This window comes from Oncorhynchus mykiss, chromosome 9 (genome assembly GCF_057628025.1).
Source record: "Oncorhynchus mykiss isolate SJ-2025 chromosome 9, ASM5762802v1, whole genome shotgun sequence".
In the NCBI taxonomy this organism is placed as follows: domain Eukaryota; kingdom Metazoa; phylum Chordata; class Actinopteri; order Salmoniformes; family Salmonidae; genus Oncorhynchus; species Oncorhynchus mykiss.
In genome coordinates, this window is record NC_143030.1 from 65,813,626 (window position 1) to 65,834,989 (window position 21,364).

At 45.1% G+C, this 21,364-nt stretch overlaps 1 protein-coding gene across 2 annotated transcripts in view; it reads left to right on the forward strand.

Moving 5' to 3' along the window:
- Positions 1-21,364, forward strand: part of LOC110531229 (plexin-A2) — a 428,904-nt gene that overhangs the window by 43,539 nt on the left and 364,001 nt on the right. For both annotated transcript variants that reach the window (XM_036988562.2, XM_090185036.1), the window contains one exon: positions 19,362-20,724. In XM_036988562.2, coding sequence (XP_036844457.1) covers positions 19,498-20,724 — 1,227 coding nt within the window. In that variant the 5' untranslated portion in view covers positions 19,362-19,497. The remainder of the gene's footprint in view (positions 1-19,361; positions 20,725-21,364) is intronic.

The following is a 21,364-nucleotide window of genomic DNA, read 5'->3' on the forward strand; positions in this document are numbered from 1 at the left end:
TTAAACAGTACTTTCCTGATTTAAATCGTAATTAACCTGGTTTTCTAAACTACAGAGGAAGAGAAATGGAAGATATACCATCAAATATGTATAATATGTCATCATGGACAGTGTGGAATTCCCTGTACTACTTCATCCAATAGAGTTGGCCAGCTTGAGTTTCCTCTGCTTCGTTCAGCCATTCATTCCTATGGGGGAAATTAAGGGGTTTTGGGGTAAACGTTGAAAATAAGGTCTGAGGTTAACACAGGCTTAGGAGATCTTATACGTTTCCTTCTGTGAGATAATATCCGTCAGTTGAAATGACCTTTATGAATTATGAAGGACGTGCTTTATGTGCCTGTTTTGATTACCTAAATGCTTCAAAATTCACAAGATGTGACGTAAACTGATGAAGATTATTATCTCGTAGAATACAACGTATAAGATCTCCTAAGCCTGTGTTACCACAGTCCTTATTTTCAACGTTTATCCCAAAACCCTCCTAAAACTCCATTCATTTCCCCATAGGCTTTGTACAACAAACCATGGCGGAGTTACATGCTGACCATACCGGACACGTCGCAAAATAAATGTAGAAATCCATGTTATTCAATTATTGCATCCACACTGCTGGCGGGCGCCAACGAGCGTCTGTGTTGCCAAGGACTAAAATAGAAGTCATTCCTATTTCTGACGCATATCGCGGTGCAAGTCTTGCCTTTCCCATCTTGTCATTGGTTTATAGAAGCAGGTACCCACGTGCCATCTCCTCATTGGTTATACCCACGTAGGTGATTGAAAGACGAAATGTTTTGCCGGTTGTTGTAGTAAAAGTTTAGATGCCAATCACCAGATGAAAAAGCCTGTACGGAGGAGAGATGACTAGAAACGATTCAGTTGGCAGTTTTATGTTTGGATTCATTATCGGAGTAGAAGACCTTGTGCATTTCAGGTAAAATAACATCTCAATGTTTATACTGTATCCCAGGACAAATTAGCTAGCAACAGCAAGCTAGCTAAATAGGACAAATTAGCTAGCAACAGCAAGCTAGCTAAATAGGACAAATTAGCTAGCAACAGCAAGCTAGCTAAATAGGACAAATTAGCTAGCACGTGCAAGCTAGCTAGCTAAATTGCCATACATGTTTAATGCTTTTCGACCTGTCCCCAAATGAATGTAATTGGTTCAGAGTTTTGATATTTTAACCTGGGTGTCGTGATCGCGTATGGTGTAGGGGGAACAAAATGCATTTATGCGCGTTGGCGCACGCGCGCAGCCGGTTTGGCTTCCGTGTTAGTGCCTACAAAATGACACCATTACTATTGCTCAATTTACAATAACACATACACTACCTTTAATGATATCCAGTAAGTTGAAACACATAGAATAACATATCCCAGACATTTTATCTTTCATACTGCTGATACTACGTCATCTTTCCCCTTGCTTTCATTAGACCTGATTTTCAAAGCACAGGGATTATACAGCGTAGGAGACATGCTGCAGGAATGGTTAAGAGTTTCCCGTTGATAAAACTTGTATGCTGTCAGTCAAACAGCTTTAAGTAATTCCTATCTCCCCAGTTGAGGAGCTCTATCTGATCCAGTTGCCCCCGGTGACACGCAGCCTGTTGGTTTTCCTCTTCTGTTGAGGATTCCTCCTCTCCTGTCCCCTCCTCCTCCTCATTCTCCTCTCCCTTCCTCCTCCTCTCCTCCTTTTTCTACATCTCCTCTTCTCTTTACAATTCAGATGTATGGAAATCAGCCTAGCTAACAGAAACCTGCTCAGCGCCTGAGAGAGGCTTACAGACAGCTCTGATTAGAAAACACCAGTGATATGTCTGTCAGTCTGAGGAAATCCCATCTCGCTATTGATGCTCCAAATGAAAATGACTGGTACAAGGGGGTTGTTGGTTGTGTCATTGCGGGGAGAGTGTCTGTTTGTATTGTGTGTGTGTGTTTTGAGGAGGTGGTGCAGTGGGTGGGGGAACAAAAGACATTAGAATAACAATGATATTGTAAGCTCTCTCGAAGGATGTCGTAGTAGGTTTGAGGCATAATGCCACTGAGCACTTATCCAAACAAAGCTCAAATGCAGCGTCAAACAGGCAGGGTGGCAGGCAGGGTGGCAGGCAGGGTGGCGGGCAGGGTGGCAGGCAGGGTGGCAGGCAGGGTGGAAGGCTGGGTGGCAGGCAGGGTGGCAGGCAGAGTGGCAGGCAGGGTGGCAGGCTGAGTGGCAGGCAGGGTGGCAGGCAGGGTGGCAGGCAGGGTGGCAGGCAGAGTGGCAGGCAATGTGGCAGGCAGGGTGGAAGGCTGGGTGGCAGGCAGGGTGGCAGGCAGGGTGGCAGGCTGGGTGGCAGGCAGGGTGGCAGGCAGGGTGGCAGGCTAGGTGGCAGGCAGGGTGGCAGGCAGGGTGGCAGGCAGGGTGGAAGGCTGGGTGGCAGGCAGGGTGGCAGGCAGGGTGGCAGGCAGGGTGGAAGGCTGGGTGCAGGCAGGGTGGAAGGCTGGGTGGCAGGCAGGGTGGTAGGCTGGGTGGCAGGCAGGGTGCCTCATTGAGTCTCAACAGGGTGGGGAAGATTAGATGCACACGGCCTTGTTTGCATTCAAGGAAAAGCTTGTATGTATGCTGACTCCTGCTAATTCTTCTATCGCGTTTTTTCCTTGGCAAAAATGAGAACACGAAGCAGACCTGCTGTATGTAAAATATTGCGTGCTAGATCTTGGAAAATACATAAATGTGACTCTGGATGACAACATAATGATTGATGTTTGTTTTCAACATTAGGGATGTTTTCATAAAGAAGTTAAATCCGCTTCATGTTTTGTTTCCTTGCCACGATATTAACAAGTATCGCAATACTGGTATCATCTGGCCCTAGTTGACAAGGACATGGCTTTTTCTGTGTGACTTTGATATGCTTCAGTTTGAGTAGTAATATCTATGTAATAACACCACCGAAGCTGCTGTTAGCTCAGTGACTGGCTTCAGGAGACCCAGACAGTGGAGGTAGAGACTTCCTCAGCCCTAGGGCACTACAGTAGGCTTAAGGCCACTAGGCCATGGGCTAGGCACTAGAGCAGTGATGTGGGTCACTATTAAAGAAACACATGTAGAGTGTCCTCTTTGACTAAGTGCCCTTAGAGTGGCCCAGAGTGTATGTGTCATCATGGACGAGTGTAGTCATTTACTATGCTAAGCTCCTAGTCCTGTTTAGTCATAGCTTAGAGTAGGGGTGTCAAACATACGGCTCGCGGGTAGGATTCGGTCCTTGAGGGTGTCCAATCCGGCCCTCGGGGTTTTGGGCGGAGGGTTTGACACATACTAAATATACTTTACAATAACTACAACCAAATGGAAACGGTGTAGAAAGGATAATGGATCTACATTCATGCAGTTTCTTGACTGTCCAGCTCGCAAATAATCACTGAAATGAAAGCTTGACAGTCAGGGAGCATTGAAAATAAAGAAAATGATGAATAGAAGACTGTTTTTAGCAAATTTTGACGGCAAGGAAATATAACACATTTTCAGTGCGGCCCTCCGGACCTCGTTGAGGAACTAATGTGGCCCCCGGGGTAAAAGGATTTTGACACACCTGGCTTAGAGCATAGTAGTGGCCATGTCTAATGATAAAAAACGACAGCAGCACTCAGTGAAATTGCTGTGTCTGTCTGGAGATTACAGTGGCCTCGTCTATGTGGTGCTTGTTGTAACAGTTTAATAGCTGCTCACTTACACTACATAGTTCTTGCATGAGCAACATATCGCCTTTGCATATTTCAGTTGACAGCTACAGAGGTTAATGAATAGGTAAAGTTTGGCGATATGGAATCCATATCACAATAAATTGACTGAATTATCACGATAAATTGAACGATAAGTTTAAAACATTAACGTGCACATCAGTTACTTTTTTATATTTTACCGTTAAAACTGCTACTACCTTGAATATTGTGCCTACCATTGTCCTCTTAGCAGTGGCCCACATTAGCACTAATATCATTTAATTCCTCTAGTAAAGTTATCGATCTCAGTAAAATGTCCTCAATAAATGGTTGGTTCGGTCCGTATCGATAATTTTCGGTTTATTGTCCCAGCTCTAGGAATAGGCCTAGCTGTTAAGTAAAGGAAATATCCACCCTAATTTCTCCATAACAACAGTAGCACAGGGAAGGAAACATAGGCCCTGTCGTCAGTGAGTGTTATCCCTCCTTTCTTCCTCTCTCTCTCACTCCTTACTTACTGTGACATTTCCCTGTGGTGGGCTGGATCGTACAGCTGGATGGATGTGATGTAATGGCTTTAGTGTTATTGGAAACAGACAGAGGATTGGCTCAGAGACAGTCCCCACCACTGCACACTAGCTGCGTCCAAAACGGCACCCTATTGCCCACTGTATGTAGTGCACTGGTTCTGACCAGGACCGATAGGGCTCTGATCAAAATGGCTGCACTATATAGGGAATAGGGTACCATTTCAATCAGTGCTCCTATAATGAGATAAAGGAACTTCTAAATGTAACTAGTCCAACTCCTGGAGACGAGACGCAGCAGCAGAAACCCTCTCATTATCTCCAGCAGGATGTCAGCTGAAATAAAGACTAATGGACTAACCTTTCCCGCTAAACACTTTTTTATAGTCTTCTCCTCCTATACACAAAGACCTCCCTTCAGGGGAGATTAAAACGTTCTATTTTTAATAGCAACATGCAAATGGCCGCTATCACTGCTGCTGACGGTTCACTTTCTTCAACCCAATCAGAAAAGTTTTGCTCCAGGCACTTTTCTTTTTATTCTTAATTATGTTTTCAAGTTATTTGTTGTTTGTTTATTTTTTACCCCAAGTTGGTCTCCTGTAGATTGTAGCGTCTCACTTTTATTTAACTGTTTAAATGTCATGGTTTACATGAATCATTCAGGGAATAACTGAATTAATCCGAGCCGTGGAATTGCGATATGTCATTTCTTTCCCTATCCCACAACAATTATCGGATTTAACAGCGTAACCGGATTTTGGTTTATGTTCTTTATCTCCTGGAATACAATGTCTGTAAATATGAATTTAGGAGATCAAACACAATTTGGCTGCATTGTTAAGGAGCTTAGTGTGGGGGGGAGTCAAGAGACACAAAGGGGAGGGAGGGAGAGAGAAACGACTGCTCTCTTCCAGCAGGTTGACCGGATTCTGAGCTATAGACCAGCTTACTGAAAGCATTTCACCACTTTCTCTAGAGCATGTGGCCAGGCTACAGCACTGTCCATTGTCCACACAGCAGTCAAGTACCATTTTGTTGGTCTGTTTTGTCATTGTCCTTTAGCTTGTCCTCTCCTCCCCTCATTTTCCACTTTGCAAAACCCTTTCACTTCTACAGATTAGCCTAGCTGCCACAATGCAGCTCTCTGTCTCCCTCAAATCAAATATTATTGGTTGCATTCACATATTTAGCAGATGTTATTGCAGGTGTAGAGAAATGCTTATGTTCCTAGCTCCTACAGTGCAGTAATACAGTGCCTTGCGAAAGTATTCGGCCCCCTTGAACTTTGCGACCTTTTGCCACATTTCAGGCTTCAAACATAAAGATATAAAACTGTATTTTTTTGTAAAGAATCAACAACAAGTGGGACACAATCATGAAGTGGAACGACATTTATTGGATATTTAACTTTTTTAACAAATCAAAAACTGAAAAATTGGGTGTGCAAAATTATTCAGCCCCCTTAAGTTAATACTTTGTAGCGCCACCTTTTGCTGTGATTACAGCTGTAAGTCGCTTGGGGTATGTCTCTATCAGTTTTGCACATCGAGAGACTGAAATGTTTTCCCATTCCTCCTTGCAAAACAGCTCGAGCTCAGTGAGGTTGGATGGAGAGCATTTGTGAACAGCAGTTTTCAGTTCTTTCCACAGATTCTCGATTGGATTCAGGTCTGGACTTTGACTTGGCCATTCTAACACCTGGATATGTTTATTTTTTAACCATTCCATTGTAGATTTTGCTTTATGTTTTGGATCATTGTCTTGTTGGAAGACAAATCTCCGTCCCAGTCTCAGGTCTTTTGCAGACTCAGAATCAGGTTTTCTTCCAGAATGGTCCTGTATTTCGCTCCATCCATCTTCCCATCAATTTGAACCATCTTCCCTGTCCCTGCTGAAGAAAAGCAGGCCCAAACCATGATGCTGCCACCACCATGTTTGACAGTGGGTATGGTGTGTTCAGGGTGATGAGCTGTGTTGCTTTTACGCCAAACATAACGTTTTGCATTGTTGCCAAAAAGTTCAATTTTGGTTTCATCTGACCAGAGCACCTTCTTCCACATGTTTGGTGTCTCTCCCAGGTGGCTTGTGGCAAACTTTAAACAACACTTTTTATGGATATCTTTAAGAAATGGCTTTCTTCTTGCCACTCTTCCATAAAGGCCAGATTTGTGCAATATACGACTGATTGTTGTCCTATGGACAGAGTCTCCCACCTCAGCTGTAGATCTCTGCAGTTCATCCAGAGTGATCATGGGCCTCTTGGCTGCATCTCTGATCAGTCTTCTCCTTGTATGAGCTGAAAGTTTAGAGGGACGGCCAGGTCTTGGTAGATTTGCAGTGGTCTGATACTCCTTCCATTTCAATATTATCGCTTGCACAGTGCTCCTTAGGATGTTTAAAGCTTGGGAAATCTTTTTGTATCCAAATCCGGCTTTAAACTTCTTCACAACAGTATCTCGGACCTGCCTGATGTGTTCCTTGTTCTTCATGATGCTCTCTGCGCTTTTGACGGACCTCTGAGACTATCACAGTGCAGGTGCATTTATACGGAGACTTGATTACACACAGGTGGATTGTATTTATCATCATTAGTCATTTAGGTCAACATTGGATCATTCAGAGATCCTCACTGAACTTCTGGAGAGAGTTTGCTGCACTGAAAGTAAAGGGGCTGAATAATTTTGCACGCCCAATTTTTCAGTTTTTGATTTGTTAAAAACGTTTGAAATATCCAATAAATGTCGTTCCACTTCATGATTGTGTCCCACTTGTTGTTGATTCTTCACAAAAAAATACAGTTTTATATCTTTATGTTTGAAGCCTGAAATGTGGCAAAAGGTCGCAAAGTTCAAGGGGGCCGAATACTTTCGCAAGGCACTGTATCTAACAATACACCCAATCTAAAAAGTAAAAGAATGGAATTAAGAAATATATAAATATTAGGACGAGCAATGTTGTAGTCCGGAGTAAAATGGTACCGACAGAGAGGGCTGCTTCGCTTCTAGGTCTTAGGAAACTTTGCAGTATTTAATTTTTTTATGTATTCTTTTTTACATTGTTAGCCCACGTTTTTTTTGTGGTATTACATACAGCCGGGAAGAACTATTGGATATCAGAGCGGTGGTAACTCACCAGCACTACCAGCATTACGACCAGGAATATGACTTTCCTGAAGCGGATCCTTTGTTTGCACCCCCAGGGCAATTGAACTGGTTCCAGAGGCCGACCCAGAACAACGCCGGCGGAGGAGAGGTACTCGGAGTGGGCTTCTTCTCCAACTTAGGAGACACCACCCACCGCTTCCGAGTATATTACTCGCTAATGTTCAGTCTCTGGATAATAAAGTTGACGAGCTCAGGGCAGGGGTTTCTTTCCAGAGGGCATCAGGGATTGGAACATACTCTGTTTCATGGAAACATGGCTTTCTCGGGATATACGGTCTGAGTCGGTCCAGGCAGTTGGATTCTCAGTTCATTGTGCCGATAGGAATAAATATCTCTCCGGAAAGAAGGGTGGGGGTGTATGTTTCATGATTAACGATTCATGGTGTAATTGTGATAACGTACAGGAACTTAAGTATTTTTGTTCACCCGACCTAGAATACCTCACAATCAAATGCTGACCGTATTATCTCCCAAGATAATTTTCTTTGGTTATAATCACGGCCGTGTATATCCCCCCTCAAGCCGATACTACACGGAAAAAGCTGTCAAAGTTCTATCAACACATTGACTGTAGTATTTGCGCTGCTAAAACACTCGACCACCGTTACTCCAACTTCCGGCCAGTTAAGTTCTTCCACACCAATCTTGACAAACCATTTTTGTATGGACCTCGGGAGACATTTGATTGTGAGGTATTCTAGGTCTGGTTAACAAAATGACTTGAGTTCCTGTGCCGCAATCACACCATGAGTAGTGAATTTATTAATCTTGAAACATACAACTCCTTTCTTTTTCCCGGAGAGTTCTTTATTCCTGTCTGCGCGATGTACTGAGAACCCAGGTGGTTGTATGGACGGGGACAGTATATCCAGGGAGAGCCAAGATTCAGTGAAACAGAGTATGTTACAGTCCCTGATGTCTCTCTGGAAGGAGATCCTCGCCCTCATCTCGACTTGATTATTGGAACAGTCTCTGGGATAAGTGGAATTGATTCGGGGGTACGAACAAAGGGTTAAATTCAGGAAAGTCATATTTACCACCACTCTAATATCTAAAAGTTATTTCCGGCTGTATGTAATAGTGGAAAGGACTTTCTGTGCTAATAATGTTAGAAATAAAACAAATACTGCAAAGTTGCTTAGGAGCCATGAACAGTCTATAGGTACCATCTTGCTATTCCCTGTGCCCACTGCTTTCCTGGCACTGCCCCTGAAGCTCAGCCAGACCGGGGAAATCTCCAGCGCTCAGGCACATGGACCAGGCAGGGGCACACAGGCAGGGGACCCTATTTCCTATATAGTCCACTACTTTAGGCCAGAGACATCTCTGGCCAAAAAGTAATGCGCTATAGACAGAGCTGAATGCAGTAAGACAGCAGGTCCCATTGGGTTAGCAAGGCAATCAGAGGCAGCAGCGTGGGTGAGTTCAGCATGCCAACGTGTGGTTCAGTCTGTGTCACAGCCCCACTGTTTCATTATAAATGGGAAACTTTAGATGAACACAGGGTTTATTTCCAAACCATGATCACATCTTCTAATGCACAATGGAATGCTTGTCTTCCTGTTTTCCTGCTGAACTTCTTACTCAGTTGTTAATATTGCTTCACTCACATGCCTGGCCTAGGCTTTGTCTGCCTAGAGACTAGTTTACTCAAAGTCTACTGATCTCTGTACTGTACCTCTTTGACTTGTACTTACTTATAGGCCAGCTGTGTGTCAAAGCACCCCTCCAGTCAGTGGAAGAGCTGTGCCTACATACAGACTAGTAATGAGAGCTGGTTGATTACATTTACATTTTAGTCATTTAGGAGACACTCTTATCCAGAGCAACTTACAGGAGCAATTAGGGTTAAGTGCCTTGTTCAAGTGCACATCGACATATTTTCTACCTATTCGGCTCAGGAATCCAAACCAACGACTTTTCGGTAATTGGCCCAACGCTCTTAACTGCTAGGATGCCTTCCGCCCTAAATGATTCAAATGCATGATTAATAAACACGGGACAGATTGATTCATGCAGTTAGAGGTTAATACATTGTGTGCTGAGCAGTTAAATGCTTTTTGTAAGCATGTCTGTGGTATGAGCTAATTCCCACAGTAGCTGACATTTGCCTGTTCGCCAGTACATCTTTCTGCATCGTTACAACTTACACAGTTGTAATGTGTCAACAAATCAAAGCTGACACACAAACAAGGCTTGTTTAGAAGACAGATGGCTCAGTGTGGAGATAGTGGAGATAGTGGAGATAGTGGCGTGGAGGTGTTGTTTAGCTAGTAGTCTCTGGTGGCAGACAAATTGAATCACTGGCCAGCGTGCAGCCGGCACGCAACATTTGGGTCTGGAGATACAGATGCGGGATCTTCATTTTCTACAGCAGGAAAAGAATCCTGAAGCAACAGGAAATGTGAATTATTATGTGGGTTATAGTTAATGGATATGTGTGTTGGTGTTGATACATTTTTTGTAAGGTATAATCAAGTTGGAAATCTCTAAGTGGAAATTACAAATGTCAGAAGCCTTATTAAACCTCAAATACACTACACGTTTAAAATGTCCTGCATTGCAGGAACGTTATCCTGCAACAAGGTGATCAAATTAAGATCCTACATCTGTAAGGCCTATGTTGCTGGGGCAGTGAACTAAGGGATGGTATTGTATGTAAAAAAAAAGGCATTTATACAATGCTGGTATGGTCCTCCCTTCATTGTAGCTCATTTTCATAAACAAATCAAGCCTGGGCAAGAATGGCTGCATTGCAGCCTTCCACCTCACACAAATGCTACCAAAGACTCAGTCAGGCGTATCACCCAAGATGCAAAGTGTCTTCTTTAGGTCTAAGTAAGTTATAAGGTGACTGTGTTGTGATTTGTCGCCGATAAATCTGACTCCTAGTGAGCAGGAGAAAACAGAATGTGGCTTCAAACAAGAAAGCGACTAACAAGCGATTGCAATCCTACTATTTAAATCCCCTGCTTGCCGGCATAATCAGTCCCTCCCTGTGAAGAGCAGCAGAAGGAAACAACAACAACAAAGTTTCTCATCCTATAGCTTTATTAACAACTAACCTTTGTGAAGTCATTTATGTACATCATTCATTTAGTGACTTCTTCTTCTTCAGTCCACCTGCCACCAGCTCACCCGCCACAACATGAAAGAGAAGAATGAAACACATACAGTATCTTCCCATGGCCTTGGGGGAAGAGGAAAGATAGAGGGAGAGGAGGAAGGAATGGAGAGATCGATGGGTAGTAATATATATGTATACAGTACCAGTCAAATGTTTGGACACACCTATTTATTCCAGGGTTTTTATTTATTTTTGCTATTTTCTACATTGCAGAATAATAGTGAAGACATAAAATATAAGAAATAAAACATATGGAATAATTTAGTAACCAAAAAAGTGTTTAAAAAAAATCTAAATTATTTTTATATTTGAGATTATTCCAAGTAGCCACCCTTTGCCTTGATGAGAGCTTTGCACACTTGGCATTCTCTCAACCAGCTTGAGAGCACCCACATATGCTGAGCACTTGTTGACTGCTTTTCCTTCACTCTGCGGTCCAACTTATTCCAAATCATCTCAATTGGGTTGAGGTCGAGTGATTGTGGAGGCCAGGTCATCTGATACAGCACTCCATCACTCTCCTTGGTCAAATAGCCCTTGCATAGCCTGGAGGTGTGTTTTGGGTCATTGTTCTGTTGAAAAACAAATGATAGCCCCACTAAGTGCAAACCAGATGGGATGGCATATTGCTGCAGAATGCTGTGGTAGCAATGCTGGTTAAGTGTGCCTTGAATTCTAAATAAATCACTGACAGTGTCAACAGCAAAGTACCCCACACCATCACACCACCTCCTCCATGCTTTACGATGGGAACCACACATGCGGAGATCATCCGTTCACCTACTCTGAGTCTCACAATGACACAGCGGTTGGAACCAAAAATCTCAAATTTGGACTCATCAGACCTAAGAACAGATTTATACCCGTTTAATGTCCATTGCTCGTGTTTCTTGGTCCAAGCAAGTCTCTTTTTCTTATTGGTGTTCTTTAGTAGTGGTTTCTTTTCAGCAATTCGACCATGAAAGTCTGATTCACATAGTCTTCTCTGAGCAGTTGATGTTGATGTGTCTATTACTTGAACTCTGTGAAGCATTTATTTGGGCTGCAATTTCTGAGGCTTGTAACTCTAATGAACTTATCCTCTGCAGCAGAGGTAACTCTGGGTCATTCCATTCCTGTGGCGGTCCTCATGAGAGCCAGTTTCATCCTAGCGCTTGATGGTTTTTTACATCTGCACTTGAAGAAACGTTCAACGTTTTTTAAATTATCCGGATTGTACTGCAGCGCCAGCTGTGCCACCAGAGACTCTGGGTTTGCGCCCAGGCTCTGTCGTAAAAAATTGTTTTTCTTGTTTTCGAAAGAATATAAAATTATTTTGTCCATTCAAATAACATCAAATTGATGTTATTTTAATGAACAAAAAAAAAATGTTTCTTTCGAAAACAAGGACATTTCTAAGTAACACCAAACGTTTGAACAGTAGTGTATATACCACAGGGGAGGTGGAGGGGGTTAGGGAGATGGAGGGGTGTTAAAGGAGGTGGGCGTGCGGGTGCTGCCTGCCTGTGTTCTAAAGCCCTAAAGGCCAACAGGCTATGGGGCTTGAGGAGGAAAGAGCTGCTGCAGGAACCTGATTACACCTCCAGAGGGATTTACTCTGGGCTGCATCACAAATGGCACTTTATTCCCTCTATAGTGTACTGCATTTGACAGTCAAAAGTAGTGCACTGTAAGGAACACTTTTACATTTGGCATTCACATCTGCTCTACCCTACTCTGTTCTACTCTGCTCTATTCTACTATGCTCTGCTCTATTCTACTCTGCTCTACTCTGCTCTGTTCTACTCTTTTTGCTTTGTTCTACTATGCTCTGCTCTACTTTGTTCTGCTCTGTTCTATCCTGGTCTACTCTGCTCTGTTCTGCTCTACTCTACTCTGCTCTATTCTACTCTGATCTGCTCTGCTCATCTCTGTTCTATGCTCTGTTCATCTCTGTTCTATACTCTGCTCTGTTCTACTCTGCTCTGCTCTACTCTGCTATGTTCTAATCTGCTCTACTCTACTCTGTTATACTCTGCTCTGTTCTGCTTTGTTCTACTTTGCTCTGTTCTACTCTACCCTGCTCTACTCTGCTATGTTCGAATCTGCTCTACTCTGCTTTGCTCTACTCTACTGTGATCTGCTTGGTTCTATTCTGCTCTGCTCTACTCTGTTTTCCTCGGCTCTGCTCTGTTCTACTCTACTCTGTTCTACTCTGCTCTACTCTGTTCTACTCTGCTTTGTTCTACTCTGCTTTGTTCTACTCTGCTCTGTTCTACTCTATTCTGCTCTACTCTGCTCTACTCTTCTCTGTTCTACTCTGCTCTCTCTGCTCTACTCTTCTCTGTTCTACTCTACTCTGCTCTACTCTACCCTGCTCTACTCTCTACTCTGAACTCTGAACTTTCTCTCTGCTCTGCTCGGCACCTCCACAGCACGATGCACACACTCAAACAAAGGAAGCAGCATGGCTGGTGCAGGCATGGTGCAGGAAGGAAGGTAGGATAAATGGTATGAGGGGTCCTGTCCCTGGCTTATAGCTTAGGCCCACTATTTTATGGCCATGCTCATATAGTATAGTGCTCCTGGGACACCTCAGAGCAGCCCACGCACCTCCCTCAGCCCAGCCCACACCAGCACACGCCAGTCCCTCTAATAGCTAACAGGCTTCCAGGACCCAATGGCCCCTAGGAACTCACTGTTTATGGGCTGAGGGATCAATACTCTCCCCAGGAGTGTATATTAAAGTCTGGACTGGCTGAGTAGCTTATCAGTTGATCACAGATGGAGGCGGGGGGACGACACAGGATGACAATGAACAGGTTCTGACAGCCATGGGCTTGGGGGAGGGGTGTGTGTAAAATGACCAGACATAGTGGAGAGGGACTGTAAATCTCCACTGTACTGTATATCAGACACACCCGGAACACCAATTCAGACATATGCAAATGACAAATTCAAAGAAGCAGCTGATTATTCCAGCCACATCTCTCTCTCAGCCATGGCTTGATTCTCTCTGATGTCCTCTCCTCTCTTTCTGCTGAGAAATGCAAATGTGTAGCGTAACGAACGATGTAGGCTTGTGTCTGACATGTTTCACCCCCCTGGCGTCCCCACCGACCCACACACGGTCCACAGCTACTCCATCCAGCTTCACACTAATTACTCTTGTTGTAGCGCAACATCTGATCATCCTTGATTTTGCGAGCCTACTTCTACACCTGCTACTTCTACTGCTGCTACTTCTACAGCTGCTACTTCTACTGCTGCTACTTCTACACCTGCTACTGATGCTACTGCTACGTCTACAGCTGCTACTTCTACAGCTGCTGCTACTGCTACTTCTACAGCTGCTACTTCTACTGCTGCTACTTCTACTGCTGCTACTGCTACTTCTACACCTGCTACTGCTGCTACTGCTACTTCTACAGCTGCTACTGCTGCTACTTCTACAGCTGCTGCTGCTACTACTGCTACTGCTGCTACTGCTACTTCTACAGCTGCTACTGCTACTTCTACAGCTGCTACTGCTGCTACTGCTGCTACTTCTACAGCTGTTGCTGCTACTACTGCTACTGCTGCTACTGCTACTTCTACAGCTGCTGCTGCTACTACTGCTACTGCTACTGCCTCTTTGAAGAGGGGGATGACTTCGGCAGCTTTCCAGTCCTTGGGGATCTCAGACGATATGAAAGAGAGGTTGAACAGGCTGGTAATAGGGGTTGCGACAATGGCGGCGGATAGTTTCAGAAATAGAGGGTCCAGATTGTCAAGCCCAGCTGATTTGTACGGGTCCAGGTTTTGCAGCTCTTTCAGAACATCTGCTATCTGGATTTGGGTAAAGGAGAACCTGGAGAGGCTTGGGCAAGTAGCTGCGGGAGGGGCGGAGCTGTTGGCCGAGGTTGGAGTAGCCAGGAGGAAGGCATGGCCAGCCGTTGAGAAATGCTTGTTGAAGTTTTCGATCATGGATTTATCGGTGGTGACCGAGTTACCTAGCCTCAGTGCAGTGGGCAGCTGGGAGGAGGTGCACTTGTTCTCCATGGACTTTACAGTGTCCCAGAACTTTTTTGAGTTAGAGCTACAGGATGCAAATTTCTGCCTGAAGACGCTGGCCTTTGCTTTCCTGACTGACCGCGTGTATTGGTTCCTGACTTCCCTGAACAGTTGCATATCGCGGGGACTATTCGATGCTATTGCAGTCCGCCACAGGATGTTTTTGTGCTGGTCGAGGGCAGTCAGGTCTGGAGTGAACCAAGGGCTATATCTGTTCTTAGTTCTGCATTTTTTGAACGGAGCATGCTTATCTAAAATGGTGAGGAAGTTACTTTTAAAGAATGACCAGGCATCCTCAACTGATTGCATGAGGTCAATATCCTTCCAGGATACCCGGGCCAGGTCGATTAGAAAGGCCTGCTTTCCGAAGTGTTTTAGGGAGCGTTTGACAGTGATGAGGGGTGGTCGTTTGACTGCGGATCCGTAGCGGATACAGGCAATGAGGCAGTGATCGCTGAGATCCTGGTTGAAGACAGCGGAGGTGTATTTGGAGGGCCAGTTGGTCAGGATGACGTCTATGAGGGTGCCCTTGTTTACAGATTTGGGGTTGTACCTGGTAGGTTCCTTGATGATTTGTGTGAGATTGAGGGCATCTAGCTTAGATTGTAGGACTGCCGGGGTGTTAATCATATCCCAGTTTAGGTCACCTAACAGAACAAACTCTGAAGCTAGATGTGGGACGATCAATTCACAAATGGTGTCCAGGGCACAGCTGGGAGCTGAGGGGGGTCGGTAGCAGACGGCAACAGTGAGGGACTTATTTCTGTAGAGAGTCATTTTTAAAATTAGTAGTTTGAACTGTTTGGGTATGGACCTGGAAAGTATGACATTACTTTGCAGGCTATCTCTGCAGTAGACTGCAACTCCTCCCCCTTTGGCAGTTCTATCTTGACGGAAAATGTTATAGTTGGGTATGGAAATCTCAGAATTTTTGATGGCCTACCTAAGCCAGGATTCAGACACGGCAAGGACATCAGGGTTGGCAGAGTGTGCTAAAGCAGTGAGTAAAACAAACTTAGGGAGGAGGCTTCTGATGTTGACATGCATGAAACCAAGGCTTTTTCGATCACAGAAGTCAACAAATGAGGGTGCCTGGGGACATGCAGGGCCTGGGTTTACCTCCACATCACCCGCGGAACAGAGGAGGAGTAGTATGAGGGTGCGGCTAAAGGCTATCAAAACTGGTCGCCTAGAGCGTTGGGGACAAAGAATAAAAGGAGCAGATTTCTGGGCATGGTAGAATATATTCAGAGCATAATTCGCAGACAGGGGTATGGTGGGGTGCGGGTACAGTGGAGGTAAGCCCAGCGGAGGTACTTTTCCTACTGCTGCTACTGCTGCTACTTCTGCTACTTCTGCTACTGCTGATAATGTTGCTACTGCTGCTACTTCAGTTACTGCTGCTACTGCTGCTACTTCAGCTACTGCTGCTGCTACTGCTGCTACTTATGCTGCTACTGCTACTTCTTCTACTTCAGCTACTGCTACTGCTGCTACTGCTGCTACTGCTGCTACTTATGCTGCTACTGCTACTTCTTCTACTTCAGCTACTGCTACTGCTGCTACTGCTGCTACTGCTGCTACTGCTTCTACTTATGCTGCTACTGCTACTTCTTCTACTTCAGCTACTGCTTCTAATTCTGCTGCTACTTATGCTGCTACTACTGCTATTTTTGCTTCTGCTACTGCTGCTACTGCTGCCATTGTTTCCACTTGTTAGTCCCTCACTGCATGGTGTTGTTCGGTCCTGATGGAATAATACTGATAAAAGAGGTGAAAGCACACAGCAGTGTGCGGGTTGTGGTATTAAAGAGAGGGAGAGGAGTGTGAGCTGTGCATGTCTAATGGTGTCCTGATTCATTTAGGAATGAATGTTCTGAGGCCAATAATGAATCCCTGCAGGACGTGATGGTGTCAGCGGGAGAATAAAGGATTAAAACAGGAGTAACATTGTGGAAGAATAATAATGAATAGATTCTGATCCTGGTAAAACAGTCAGAGGCCTTAAAGGAGAATTGAGCTTTTTTACAACCAAGTTAAACATTTTGATGTAAATGGCATGTTGTGGAAGGGTCCAAATACTTTTCTTTGTGATTTGTCTTTTTTTGAGAAACTTGACCCAACCAGCGATTCACTTCGGCATCCTTGTTGTGCAGTACTGGGGCTCTGAATAACATGAACAACGGCTCCATAAAAACCCAAATATGTCCTTTTTAAAACTAAAAAGCTCTCAAAGTTATATTAAATGTTGTTGCGACTCGAGTGGTACCTTCCTGTCCATTGTAGCAGCAGGCTACACAGAGAACCGTTAGATACGCGAAGCAGCTTGATTTGTAGGTGAACTTTGGAATTACACAATTTCATGTGTACAACATCTAAGGACATGGACATTGCAAAAAAAAGTGTCTGGACCCTTCTAAAACATGACATTTACATAAAAAATATACATATTTGATTGTAAAAAGCTAAATTATCCTTTTAAAGAGCAGAGAGGAGGTAGGGACTGAGCAAGGTAGGGAGAGAGAGAGAGAGGGACAGGGAAGGGGTAGAGAAAGGCAGAGAGGGGGATAGAGAGAGAGACCCTCCTTGGTCTGTCACCAACCAAGGAGGGCCTACAGCAACACCTAGATATTCTGCACAGATTCTGCCAAACCTATAATGGTGTTCCAAAAAAGGTCCAGTTGCCAGGACCACAAACACAAATTCCATCTAGACACTGTTGCCCTAGAGCACACAAAAAACTATACATACCTTGGCCTAAACATCAGCGCCACAGGTAACTTCCACAAAGCTGTGAACGATCTGAGAGACATGGCAAGAAGGGCATTCTATGCCATCAAAAGGAACATAAAATTCAACATACCAATTAGGATCTGGCTAAAAATACTTGAATCAGTTATATAACCCAATGCCCTTCATGGTTGTGAGGTCTGGGGTCCACTCAGCAACCAAGAATTCACAAAATGGGACAAACACCAAATTGAGACTCTGCATGCATAATTCTGCAAAAATATCCTCTGTGTACAATGTAGAACACCAAATAATGCATGCAGAGCAGGATCAGGCAGATACCCACTAATTATCTAAATCCAGAAAAGAGATGTTAAATTCTACAACCACCTAAAAGGAAGCAATTCTCAACCCTTCCATGACAAAGCCATCGCCTACAGAGAGATGAACCTGGAGAAGAGTCCCCAAAGCAAGCTGGTCCTGGGGCTCTGTTCGCAAACACAAACACACCCCACAGAGCCCCAGGACAGCAGCACAATTAGACCCAACCAAATCATGAGAAAACAAAAAGATAATTACTTGACACATTGGAAAGAATTCATAAAAAAACAGAGCCAACTAGAATGCTATTTGGCCCTAAACAGAGAGTACACAGTGGCAGAATACCTGACCACTGTGACTGACCCAAACCTAAGGAAAGCTTTGACTCTGCACAGGCTCAGTGAGCATAGCCTTGCTATTGAGAAAGGCTGCTGTAGGCAGACCTGGCTCTCAAGAGAAGACAGGCTATGTGCACACTGCCCACAAAATGAGACAGAACCCTTGAAGAGCAGAGAGGGATGAAGGTAGGGAAGGAGGGGTGCAAGCAGTGGTTCTGGCTCCCAATTTGTTCTCACTTTGTTCCAGTAATAAGATCCAGAACTCCCCTCTACCATGGACCAGATAATTACCTCCTAGGGAAAAACTGTGAAGGGGGACTTTCTCTCTCTCCCCTCTGTGAGTCTCTCTAAATAAACATTTTCAATTTAAATTTAGAGGGCTTTATTGGTATGGGAAATGTGTTTACATGGCCAAAGCAAGTCGAATAGACAATAAACAAAAGGGAAGGGAAATAAACAATTAGAAATGAACTCTAAACATCACACTCATAAAAGTTTAAAAGAATATAGACATTCTCTCTCTCGCTCTGTCTCTCTCTCTTAATGTATAACATGAAGGAGGGGCCAGATTGCAAAGCATCGTTACATAAATAGCAGACTTTCCTTTATGGATGTTTTCACATTTAGACTGGAAAAATAAGGAGCACGGATAGGGAAGGGTGCCAGCCGACCGGAGGGGGTTAGAGGGGTGTAACTGATATGAGATGGCAATGCTAATGCCTCCTAAGGAAAAATAATATGAGCCCCAATATATTTATTAATCATTACTTTGGTTTTTAGCTGTGCTTTACCCTTGTAAGTCTTTCTCTAGCTGGTATATTTTGGACCGTAAGATCTCTGTTTAAATGTCTGTTTAAATAGCCTCTTACTTTTAAATATTTGTTTTACCCATGGCATCTAGAATTAGTCATTGTAGAATTAAATAAGTGGCTCTATTGATTATAGACCACTAGCCTGAAGGGTGCTTCTCATAGCAGCGCATGGGGAGGGGAGATCTGTGAAATGTGGCACCCAGGGCAGTCCATTGGTTTGTGTTGTTCTTAGAAACCCAGTGTCTCCAAGGCCCCTCTGAGGCAGGCAGCATAACTATGACTCAGGTCATTCTAATTTCCGTTACCCGTAACCTGCTCACTTTCCTTCATTGTCCTATCAGACCTATCCCGTCCAGCAACTCCTCTGGAATGTGGCGATAAAGGTTTTTCCTGCCATTGTCTTCTGTCAGCTTCCATTCCACTGTTCCCTAACTCATTGTCGCCTTGGTGAGGGTGAACTCCTCCCCTTCTCAAGCAGCAGTTACTGAATAAACAGACTTTTCCATTAGCTTTTATCTGCTTCCCCTTTGACTGAGTGTGAGTCACAATGTGCTAACTCTCGTTTATTCAGCCCCTCTCTCTTTCTGTCTTTCTTTCAGAAACATGTGAAGACCCTGGTAAAGATACAAGCGCGAACCTTTGAGAAGACAAAGTGGAAGGTAGCCTAGCTTCCTTCCCTCACATTCCTCCTCCTGTTTACTCTGCTGTTGCCTTGCTGCAAGCGTCCCTAGAGGTATGGAGGGCCGGCGGTCGCGGCGGGTAACACGACGCAGCAGCAGGACTTCCCCAGCGGGCCCTAGAGGGGGCGCTGTGCTGGCCATGCTGGGCCTGTGGCTGTTAGCTGTCGCTGCCACCGTGTGCCAAGGCCAGATCACCTTCACCAGCTTCCACCCGGAGAGCCGGGAGTGGGCCTTCAACCACCTGACGGTCCACCAGACAACGGGGGCGCTCTACATCGGAGCGGTCAACCGCGTCTACAAGCTCTCTGGTAACCTGACCCTCATGGTGTCCCACGACACAGGCCCTGAGGACGACAACAAGGCATGCTACCCGCCCCTCATCGTCCAGCCCTGCTCTGAACCCCTGACCTCCACTAACAATGTCAACAAACTGCTTCTCATAGACTACAGTCAGAATCGTCTGCTGGCCTGCGGTAGTCTCTACCAGGGAGTCTGCAAGCTCCTGCGTCTGGATGATCTCTTCATCCTAGTGGAGCCGTCCCATAAGAAAGAGCACTACCTCTCCAGCGTCAACCAGACAGGAACTATGTACGGGGTCATCGTGCCCTCCTCCAAGGGCCAGGATGGGACTCTCTTCATCGGGACGGCCGTAGATGGTAAACAGGACTACTTCCCCACCATCTCCAGTCGTCAGCTCCCCCGCGACCCAGAGTCCTCGGCCATGCTAGACTACGAGCTTCACACAGACTTTGTCTCGTCTCTGATAAAGATCCCGTCAGACACGCTGGCGCTGGTGTCCCACTTCGACATCTACTACGTGTATGGCTTCGCCAGCGGCTCCTTCGTCTACTTCCTGACCGTCCAGCCCGAGACGCCGGAGAACAGCATGTCATCAGGTGGATCCTCCAACGACCTCTTCTACACCTCGCGCATCGTCCGCCTCTGCAAAGACGACCACAAGTTCCACTCGTACGTCTCCTTACCCGTGGGCTGCGTGAGGAACGGTGTGGAATATCGTCTCCTGCAGGCCGCCTACCTGGCCAAGCCGGGCCGTGTGCTGGCCGCCTCGCTCAACATCAGCGCCACGGACGACGTGCTCTTCACCGTATTCTCCAAGGGCCAGAAGCAGTACCACCGGCCACCAGATGACTCGGCGCTCTGCGTGTTCACCATCAAGGACATCAACGCCCGTATCAAGGAGCGCCTGCAGTCCTGCTACCAGGGAGAGGGCAACCTGGAGCTCAACTGGCTGCTGGGAAAAGATGTGCAGTGCACTAAAGCGGTGAGTTACAGAGGACACACACACACACACACACACACACACACACACATACACACACACACACACACACACACACACACACACACACACACACACACACACACAAACACATACACACACACACACACACACACACACACACACACACACACACACACACACACACACACACACACACACACACACACACACATACACACACTGGCCTTAACAGAATAAAAAGCCCAGAAAAAGGTTCCAGAACTACAGAGGAACATACTGTGCATACTTCACAGTTCTCTCTCTGTAATCATACCCCAATGTCCATTATGGCTCACTAGTGTCATGGTCTATAGTTACCATTTCTACAGAGTACAATGACAGTGCAACCTTTTACATTCTCAACAAATGTTCAAAAGCTAGACTCATCTTACACAAACCTGACATCATTATTCCGTTTTGTTGTCCATCCACACCCCTGTTTTCACTAACAAAAAGGTTGTGTGAAGCAGGCAGCTCTCTTCCACAGAGAAGAGAGCCTCAGTTGGATGTATAAAGCCAGAGGAATGCTCTCAGCTCAGCTCTAATAACCTGGGTAACAGTCTGTTTGTGCTGACATTCCACTCCTTCCCACTCCATGTTTGGCATATGACACGGAGTA